The following is a 10083-nucleotide window of genomic DNA, read 5'->3' as shown; positions in this document are numbered from 1 at the left end:
AGATACCGCTGTACTAGCGGGGGGCACTTTATTACGTATATTACCTTGCTTTCCATCACAGTGCACGTGCACATACATACACTTTTGCAACAGGGCAAGCTTGTGTTTAGTCTTTTTTTATGACGTCAGTAAATAAACAAGATGTTAAGGATGGTTTCAAATGATACAGTGTTTTGTATGTGTATTTATAAATATATGTTAATATTTCTGGAAAGGAATATGTACTAGAAAGTATGTTATAAATATAGATATGTATGAATTACAAAATATAAGACCTTGAGAAAAACGTAGCAAAATAATGCCTGTTCGGAATTAATCACAAAAAACAAACGCTGTGATACTTATTTCTGCCCACTACGGGTACTGAAACCTGGGTTTGAGGGGTGTGAGTTCGCAGACACACCACTGTGCCACTGGTGTTGGAGATTAATGAAACAAGAATACAACAAGTAATATTAAATCACAAACTGCCGTATGTTCATTATATGATACTAGCCGATTACTCGTGGCAACCCGTGCTCACTTGGGGTGCCAGCAGTTGGTAGGGATGACAGTGTATGGTAGTTATGACCGATTTGCAGCCTTGTATAGTAGTATCTATTCAATCCTTTTTTTTTTCTTGTCCAAGGACAAAAACATGTCAAACACTCCGTAAACGTCAAATCTGCGTGTGACCTCTTGGCTTTCGTTTTGCTCCACTACACGCAGCAAATTAAGCTATAATTTATCTTCCCTATTCCCTCCACACGATCGTCTATTTTACATGATATATTTTTCTTTATGTGGTAATAGATGGCGCTGTGTTTGACCTGTACAATATCTTTGAAATACATCCTTTACTTTTCTTCTGCCCAGTGGTACAGCTGTATGCTTGCGGACTCTCACTGCTAAAAAACTGGTATCGATACGGTGGTGTGCAGAGCACAGGTAGCTCATCATGTAGGTTTGTGTTTAATTACAAACAATAAATCAACCTCTCCTTTTTTTTTAATATAATAGTTAGGCTTAACACCGAATTAAATGACAAATAATTAAACTGAATAATTGAACTATGATATTTAAAGGCGGGTTAATTTATCTATAACTTTCAGTTTTTGCTTACTTTTCGAAAACAATTTAATTGAAAGTTTAGTTTACGGAAGGGGCGAGAAAAAAAAAGAGTACATTAACTGTTGCACAAACAGAAAAATTTATTTTTCAATTCAGGCAATAATCCTCCGGTGGGTCAGCTATAAGTGAAGAGCCTTAAAATTCTAAAATTTGAAGTTCGATTCTTCACGAAGGACATATTAGATAGTTCACTATGGCTTTGATCTAAAACAAATACTTCAGAAAAGATATTTACTTTTACGGAGATAATTTTACAGGATATATTTAAGGTTAATAAAAATTACGAACATATCATAAAATGTACCATTTAATATTCATTTATACATGCATTATGTTAAATATCTTGATAGGATATTTTGTATTTACTGGATATTTTTAAAGAATGGTTTAGTCTCATTTGTTTGGACAAATGTATGAAATATGAAGACCAAATTCTATCTTTCACTTTGGTTAAGCTCCTGCTATATGCTAGACAAGACACATCCGTTTTACGAGACTTTCGACCAGAATTAACAGATATAAACTGTTACGTTAAAAACTGATTGTGTATTAAGAAGTAAAACAATATTCAATTACACTTTTCCTTCATGAGGCTTCAGTTATATTGTATTTCAATTTAAGATTTGTATATTTCTTGAATTTCGCTACTCGAGGACTGTCTGCGTTCGCCGTCCATAACTTTCAAATGATAGATTAGAGGGTATGTAATACGTCAACAGCACTCAGTGCCAACTTTTAAGCTACTTTTACAAAACCAATAGTGGGATTCATCTTCACATTATAACGCTTCTACCACTGAAATAACGAACATATCAGGTGAAGAGATTCGATCCTGTGATCTTCAAACTGAGAGTCGAGCTTCTCAATCACAACGATCAACTGAAGGAGCGCCATGTTTAAAGATGTTAATTGTGAAAATAAAGCTGTGTTGTACAACAGACCACGTAAATTAAGTTGGAACAAAAATGTGTCACGAGACTTTCACCAGTGCTGTGACACTTATTTCAACATTTCTTTAAAATATTGATAAAGAACTCTCGTGTTAATCTAGATATCAACTCCTTATACAACCAGTCTTCGAGTCGATGAGGCCAAATTTGAGGGACTGGATGGGTTACACAGAACTAAAACATTGTACTACAATCAAGGGACTGATCTGTTAACCAGAAACACACACACACACACACACACACACAACCTTTCCAGTTAATATAACTTGTCACCCAAAAGTACTCAGACAGATACTGCACTTAGGGCTCTTTCCTTAGTCATCTCCATCAGCAGAACTCGCGAAAACTGCAATGTAAATGGCTTGGTAAAATCAGAATCAGGTTTAAATTGCGCAATGTGTGCTGTCTATAACGTGTTTAATGAAGGTGTTTCATAGGAGTATGGGTTTAATGAAGGTGTTTCATAGGAGTATGGGTTTAATTCCGTCACAGCCTAGAAACTAGAGCGGGCTTTATCCACTCTGGTGGACAGCTCAGATTTCAGATATTGCAAGAAACCCATGAGTTTTAGTTGGTTTGTTTTTTTAGTAAAACTACATTGAGCCATCTGCTGTGTCCACCACTGGGAATCAAATTCCGGACTCTAGTGCTGTACATCCACAGTCTTACCGCTGTCCCAGCAGGGGACCAGAATTAAAAGAAGAGAGGACTGGAAAGTTTTATTTGGACGTGAAGCTAACAAAAATTTATCTTTGGCACTCAGACTAGGTGTTACAAAAACAACAACTTTAACTGTTAAGAGAACTTTGGAACTGGCTTGACCTTGTCATCAAGATACCGGGATTTAGGTCGGAACATCCAAGGTTGAGTAGTGACATGGCACTCCGTGTTTTCAGCTGTAGAGACATAATAACTGTGGTAATCAATGCTGTCATTCGATAAGTATTAGTCGTGTAAGTGTTATTGATTTTTTATGGTAAGAAAATATTGATTAGAAATGAATGTCCCGAATCTTTGAGGTGTCTTTGACTTGACCGTTTATCCCATGTTAAGTGTAAGGTAACCACAATTCAGATTGAAAATACTTATACTAAAACACAACTGTTTTACAATAGTTTGATTTGTCATGGCATTCCCACGTCTGCTTTGATCTTTGTTCCAATATTCCTTTCATGTGTTTTTGAAGAATAACAACTTTTAAATGATAAATAGAGAACTGACTTACGGTATTAATCAAATTAGTAAATCCTCAATAAAACATAGTCATTAGAATTTCTGTTTGTTTCATTGTTTTCTTTAAGTATCAAGATATAACCTCAAACTTTAGCGTAATAAGCTCAATACTGAGCCACTCAGAGGTGTTTTAATAGTACATCAACTATTATGAAAGGGAATTCATTTCATATCATTATTCATAATAAAGAGAAGCTTAAATAAGTATGACATAAATTCATTTGTTTTATAAATTTTTATTTATTGAATGACCACGCAAAATACATATACCATTCTCTCACACACACCGACATGTCACAAAGTTTAGTGTTAGTGGAAAAAGAAATATTATGTGTGAACATATATATATATATATATATTCTTACTTATTACCATTAGCCATGAATATAAAAGTCTGATGGGCTGCTGTCTGACCATAGTTCTTGTGCTAACAGTTATCCATCTATTTACTATCAGTTTGTAGAACTCATAATTTATTTGCTCTTCTAACATTTTTTATTCCCCCTTCCTCAAATGTACTTCGAATACGTTTAATATGTCGTATTTATCGATGTCATGATTGTGTGTGCATCAGCTAGTGACCTGGAATGTGACACGAGCATGCTGACGGAAACCGGTAAGTGTCGATGAAAAGACCCCTGTAGGCGTCGCACGGGTCCCAGGACAAGAGTCGATGGTAAACGTACTTCTGAGTACACTTGGATTTGTAACACGGGGCCAGGAGTCGACATCCAGCGTTGGGAAATCTGAAATACATAAATTAATGAAACACAATATAAAATTCTGCAGTTTTGGTTTATTAGTTACATACTTGTCTTTAAAATCTTTAAACACTTAAAACTTTTCTTTATTTGTTTCTCTCTTTCTTTCTGTTATTTTCCATTCAATAGCTACGCTTTTTAGATACGTTTCTATAAGTTCAGGTGAGGGGTGGATCAAAGTGTAGAAGGCATGACCTTCGCGCGGAGTGTCATTCATCATGATATTGTAAATTTGATGTCAGAGTTCTCGACGTTTCTTATTGCACTACCCTAATGATTTTATAACAGTTCTTATACAAGGATACTGAAAGAAAAACCTTTTCTTTAGAAGGTTGTGACGGTTATACGAATGTAATTTACACACTGTGTGGTGGGTTAAAGTATTTTCCTTCATATGAACATCACCTTGTACTCCGATTAGTCAGAGCCTGAACTAGACTGACTTCAGAATTTCACAGATAGATCTTTAGCACAAAAACAATATCAAAATATATCTGCGTTTTGTGCCGTTAACTAGACTGACTTTGGCATTATAATGAACAGCGTTAATAAATAAACTAAATAGAAAGCATGACTGTACTTAAAGGCAGACTTCTACTCTTGGTGTTTGGGTGTAATAATGAATAGCGTTAATAAATAAACTAAATAGAAAGCATGATAGTACTTACAAGCAGGCTTCTACTCTTGCTGTTTGGGTGTAATAATGAACAGCATTAACAATTACTCTCCATTTTCCTTCAGTGTTTACTGCTCTTTTAGGCTGAGCGTACAGCACTTGAGATGGACAGATGTATCCTAGGATTGTAATTTATTGGAATAAGAAACATGCTTCAGTGATCTTATTTTTCTTCTTTGCCACTTATATAATTTCTGACAATAATATCTATATCTGAAAATGTTACTTTAATTATTTTCTACCGTTTTTAAATCATCTTCCAGTTAACACATAAAACACTTTAAATCTTCAAAAAATGTTATATGTATTAAAGTGATGTATTTTTTATTTTTCATAATTACTTTACTCGTTATTTTCTGAATAAAATGATAAAATAATAATTTTTAAAAAGTGTAATTTTATACCGTATAACAGTTTTCTGATTTAAATACAATTTTATAATTAAACTTTGTTGGATTTTTTTTATCATAGAGCTTCTCAGAAGTTTTGTTAGAAATCGCTAGTGGGCGTTTTCTGTTTTTTGATACGTTTTGATGTAAAAGTTAAATGTTTTCGAAACCCCTGAATAGTTTGTTTATCTGCAGTCCTACTGAAGCTTTGTGGAAGCGGAAAAAACACTTAGAAGGTGAAATGTTTTCTTCAAAGATGGAGGTTATGAAAGTATTCTTTGTTGTCCTTATGTAGTGATTAATGAAACTATATAGTTCTCGTTGTTTGAATGTATAATTAGCTTCATGAATTTATAAATTAGGTTTTTATTCCTACTTTCATAATCAGAAGTTGTTTAATTGTACTTTCTACACTGTAGTTGGTTGGTAAGAGCAAATTATAACAATATTTTAATAACATAATATAATACATAACAAGCACAACCGGGGGCGGGATACCGGGCGTTAGTCACCCTCATTTAGAAATTTTAGTCTTGATTTTTTTCTAGTCACGACGCTGGGGAAAAATAATTAATAAACTCTATAAATTACTCTGTATTACGATATACTTAACACGTAATACCAAGGCATTAGTAATAATATAATAAATATTCTATGAAGCATTATAAACCGCACCTATTATTTAAAAACCGAAATAAAAAAATTACGAAAATGTGAATTTTACCGAAAATATTAATGTGCATTCCTGCTTTTCTAGAGGTCACCACTGATTATACTTGAACTGTAACAACGCACCAATACCGGCCCTCATAATCCATATAGCAAAAATGTAATATAATTACTACCTTCTGGCCCTTCCCAGTGTGTTTTGTCGTATGTTCCAGCTCCGGTGTAGTAACTGTAATCAAAAGCAGACTCCTGATCCTTTGTCACGCCATCTACCAGATCATCAGCGGATTGACCCGGAATGTCTGAGTATTTCCTTTGAAACTTGTACGGATCGGCAGCGATGGCATCTTTGATTTCATAACTAGTTTCCGGAAATAAATGCAACTTGTAAGGTAATTTTTGTACGCTGCCTTGTGTAGTTCAAACACTATAATCGTGAAACTGTTATTCATTATTTAAAAAAACACGCATTGAAAAACAGTGACAACTAATGAATAGAGAAAATTTTGTGAAAATTTCACGCTTCATAGTGACGGATGTTTTGTACGTATGATATTTTGTCTTGTTTTGGTCAGGTTTAATAAAACCGAGTAATAAAACAGTTTTGAGTGACAAAAAAAAGTTAAAACATACTAAGATATTATTACCCAGTTTAAACATACTAAGATATTGTTACCCATTTAAAACATACTAAGATACTGTTACCCAGTTAAAACATACTAAGATACTGTTACCCATTTAAAATGTACTAAGATATTGTTACCCAATTGAAACATACTAAGATATTGTTACCCAGTTAATACTTACTGCGGATAGTATGGATCTTCAACACAAAAGGGTAAGCTACTATTAGCAGCACAAGGTGGGGGCTGAGTGGGATCACATTTTTCATATCCGTATCCATGCTCTTGATTACCATATCCGTACTGAGCTTGATCTGAAGGGTAGAGCGAAAGATGAGGTACAGGTAATAAGGCTCCCGAATAATAACCATCTCCCAGCCCTTCAGTTAAGGCTATCACTGAGACACAGAGTAGGACGAACTACAGGAAATATATTCTACAATATATTACGATTCTTATAAATGAACGTAAGTTAAAAACAGAGAAGTACCTTTCTTAACTAACAGGTTTATTTTTCAACAGTACTGAGGCACAGAGTAGGACGAACTACAGGAAATATATTCTACAATATATTACGATTCTTATAAATGAACGTAAGTTAAAAACAGAGAAGTACCTTTCTTAACTAACAGGTTTATTTTTCAACAGTACTGAGGCACAGAGTAGGACGAACTACAGGAAATATATTCTACAATATATTACGATTCTTATAAATGAACGTAAGTTAAAACAGAGAAGTACCTTTCTTAACTAACAGGTTTATTTTTCAACAGTACTGAGGCACAGAGTAGGACGAACTACAGGAAATATATTCTACAATATATTACGGTTCTTATAAATGAATGTAAGTTAAAAACGAGAGAAGTACCTGACTTAACAGGTTTAATTTTCAACAACACTCAAACAATTAAGCCAGCGCGAAAGTAACAATGAATCAAACTTTTTTACGTGATGCAGCGTGTTAAAAAAAAACGAAAAACAGCGTAGGTCAAGAATTGGTGTTAGCACTTTTGAGAAGCACATGACTACGAGTTATTACGTACCTTAAACTGATTCTCCATGTTGAATCTTGAATTTCAACAATGGCTACAGACGCGGACGTTGTGCACCACGTTTATTTATACCTGCGCTCGTGTCTCTTGAGATACAGAAAGAAGAAGGATGGTCTCATCACTGGGCGGGGTCCAGGACATCGTATCAGGACCAGATTATACTGACCTACATCCTCGAGCGAGCCACAAAATTAAGACTCACGAAAGTGCAACAGACATCCTTGTACTGTGGAAAGAGGGAAATAAAGAAAGAGGTGTAGGGGAGGGGTGTGTGACAAGCTAGGCTATAAAAGATTTCGAATTGGGTGGACGTCTGTTTTGAGATCGCAGCTGAACGTAAGATTCGGTAACCAGATTCAGCCATGCGTATTGCAGTGAGTATAGAAAGTTAGATATACATGTTGTTGTTAACTATGTATAAACATAACACATTAAAAACACACAAAAACAAACACGGACGGATGGTGTTTTTGTTCTTTTCATTGATAAATCAATTTCTATATTATTATTATTTTAGCATAACGCGCTTCCTTATTCTAGTACTGGGTATCTAGTTGTTGTTGATTTCTCGTAAGTAAATTGTTATCTAAGTATATTAATGTATCATCAACAAACGTTCGATTTTCTTCTTTCTGTTCTGTAGGTAGTTCTAGTTATCTTATATGCTGTAGTTGCCGATCCAATCGGTTATGGGGATGCGGGTGGACACAGTATCGTTTATGTTCAGAAACACCAACCGGTCCGCCAAAAGTATGTCCACTATGAAGAGAGTCCAGCATACGTAGGCCATAAACAGTCGTACGGATATTTACCAGCATATGGAGTCCATCAACAGTTGTACGGCTATTCACCAGCATATGGTGATTACGGTGATTATGGACAAGCGGGGTATCAACCCGCAGCTTACGACGGGTATCAACCCGCGGCTCACGACGGATATTTGGAGGTCCCATCCTGTGCCTCGGATGAAGCGGCAACGTACTGCCTCGAAGACAAAGATTATCCAGCGTAAGATAATTTGTAATTTTTAAAACAATATTTTTATTTTAATTTAAGGTTGAATCACGATTCGCAGATTTAAATTTATATCTTTCATTACGTGTTCGAAGGCGTGTATTATGTCTTTTTAGCCCTCTAGTTGACTTGGCTTTAACAAAAATAACTTTTTCTCATAAATTCGTAGCTACGAAATCAAAGCAGCCATCCACGACCACCACTATGACTTCATTCCACTGTACGCAGATGTGGCTGCCCAGTCGACAGCTGATTCCGTAGATCGTCTAGAGACCCTGCCAGAAGAAACTTATTTGTGTCCGTCCAACACTGTATATGCGCGCCCTCTACGAGCCAAAAACACCGACGGCAAATGGCGTATCATAGTCAATGTTAAAAAGTATACCCAAACTGCTCGAATTGAAACGTGCACGTAAGTTCATAATTTTAAACATGAAAAGCTGCTAATTTAACACTTTCTTATTAAGATCACACATACGCGCATAATAACTTGATACCTACAATTAATTATATTTATTTGCCTGAACTTCAACATGATTGTTCTGTTTATATTTTCATGTTATCTGTCATCGGCTCAACCTAATGATTTTACCAGTTTAAACACCACCTTACGTCTTTCAAGCACAAGTTGAAAATTATTAGCAAATATATAACAGATGGCTTGTGAAGTTTAATCATTGAAAAAATAAAAAATAATGTTCTAAGAAGCCATTTCAAATAATATTTTTACATTTTTCTTAATATTTAAAAAATATTTAATTATAATTTAAAATATTATTTTTTCAATACATAGGAAGCCAAACACTCCCTGTCCAGTTGTTCCTCATTGTTATCAGTCAACCTGTGTCCAGAAAAACATATATCATCGTTTCCTCGTTTTCGATCCGTACGATCATTACTATCCCTTCAAGATTGAATCCTTCCGTCTGCCAGCCTCCTGCGCATGCCTTGTTGGAGCATACGTAATTGATCACTAAAACTAGAAATGAGCAGTTTACAATAAAACGGAAAAAAATATTGTTTTTTTTTTCAGTACATTTCTATGTTAGTTTTTTTTGGGCTTAGCTGACGTTACTAATGGATAATGTTTGTATATATTTTGATATGTTTACCCCACTCCCAAATGTACAATACGTTTTAATGCTATATTGACCACGCGTGTGTGTGATTTTGTTTCACGTCGTATTGTTACCGTTTTCTGTATTAAAACTATTAATAAAATATAATTATATAAGGAAATTTTTTTGGTGGTGTGTTTTATTGAAACTGCCTATTTGAAACAACAAATTAAAGGGATAAAAATCTCCTAAAAATAAAACGGTTACTGAGTTTATAATAATAAGATAACATGTGTGTACACTTCTTTCTCACGTACGTTTTTATTTTACCACATGCGATATAGTGAAACATTTGTAGTATTTAAAACTCTATCCAACTTTTCAGAATTACAGAATTATAATACTTTTAAAACATATTTAGGAATTTATTATGTTATTCAAAAACTTTTTTTAAATATTAAACTTGACATGATATTCGCTTTACCTGAAATCTGCAACATTTCTCATTGATTATATAATTATCAAACGTACATTGTAATATTACACAT

At 34.4% G+C, this 10083-nt stretch overlaps 2 protein-coding genes across 2 annotated transcripts; one reads left to right on the top strand and one right to left on the bottom strand.

Annotated features, from left to right (window-relative positions):
• Nucleotides 1-3548: 3548 nt before the first annotated feature.
• On the bottom strand, nt 3549-7636 carry LOC143258014 (uncharacterized). Its single transcript, XM_076517056.1, has 5 exons — nt 7455-7636; nt 6596-6831; nt 5965-6149; nt 4723-4849; nt 3549-4039 (listed from the first exon to the last, which is right to left on the bottom strand). The coding sequence occupies exons 1-5, from the start codon at nt 7470-7472 to the stop codon at nt 3868-3870; spliced, it is 738 nt and encodes a 245-aa protein (XP_076373171.1). The 5' UTR covers nt 7473-7636; the 3' UTR covers nt 3549-3867.
• An 83-nt stretch (nt 7637-7719) lies between these two features.
• On the top strand, nt 7720-9629 carry LOC143258013 (neurotrophin 1-like). The gene is made up of 4 exons (XM_076517054.1): nt 7720-7837; nt 8107-8471; nt 8647-8889; nt 9271-9629. Exons 1-4 carry the CDS (start codon nt 7826-7828, stop codon nt 9452-9454), a joined length of 804 nt encoding a protein of 267 aa, XP_076373169.1. The 5' UTR covers nt 7720-7825; the 3' UTR covers nt 9455-9629.
• Nucleotides 9630-10083: the final 454 nt, after the last annotated feature.

The sequence above is a fragment of the Tachypleus tridentatus genome, chromosome 7, assembly GCF_004210375.1.
Source record: "Tachypleus tridentatus isolate NWPU-2018 chromosome 7, ASM421037v1, whole genome shotgun sequence".
NCBI lineage: Eukaryota > Metazoa > Arthropoda > Merostomata > Xiphosura > Limulidae > Tachypleus > Tachypleus tridentatus.
The sequence above is the reverse complement of the archived record's forward strand: the minus strand, read 5'-3'. Positions and strand labels throughout refer to the sequence as shown.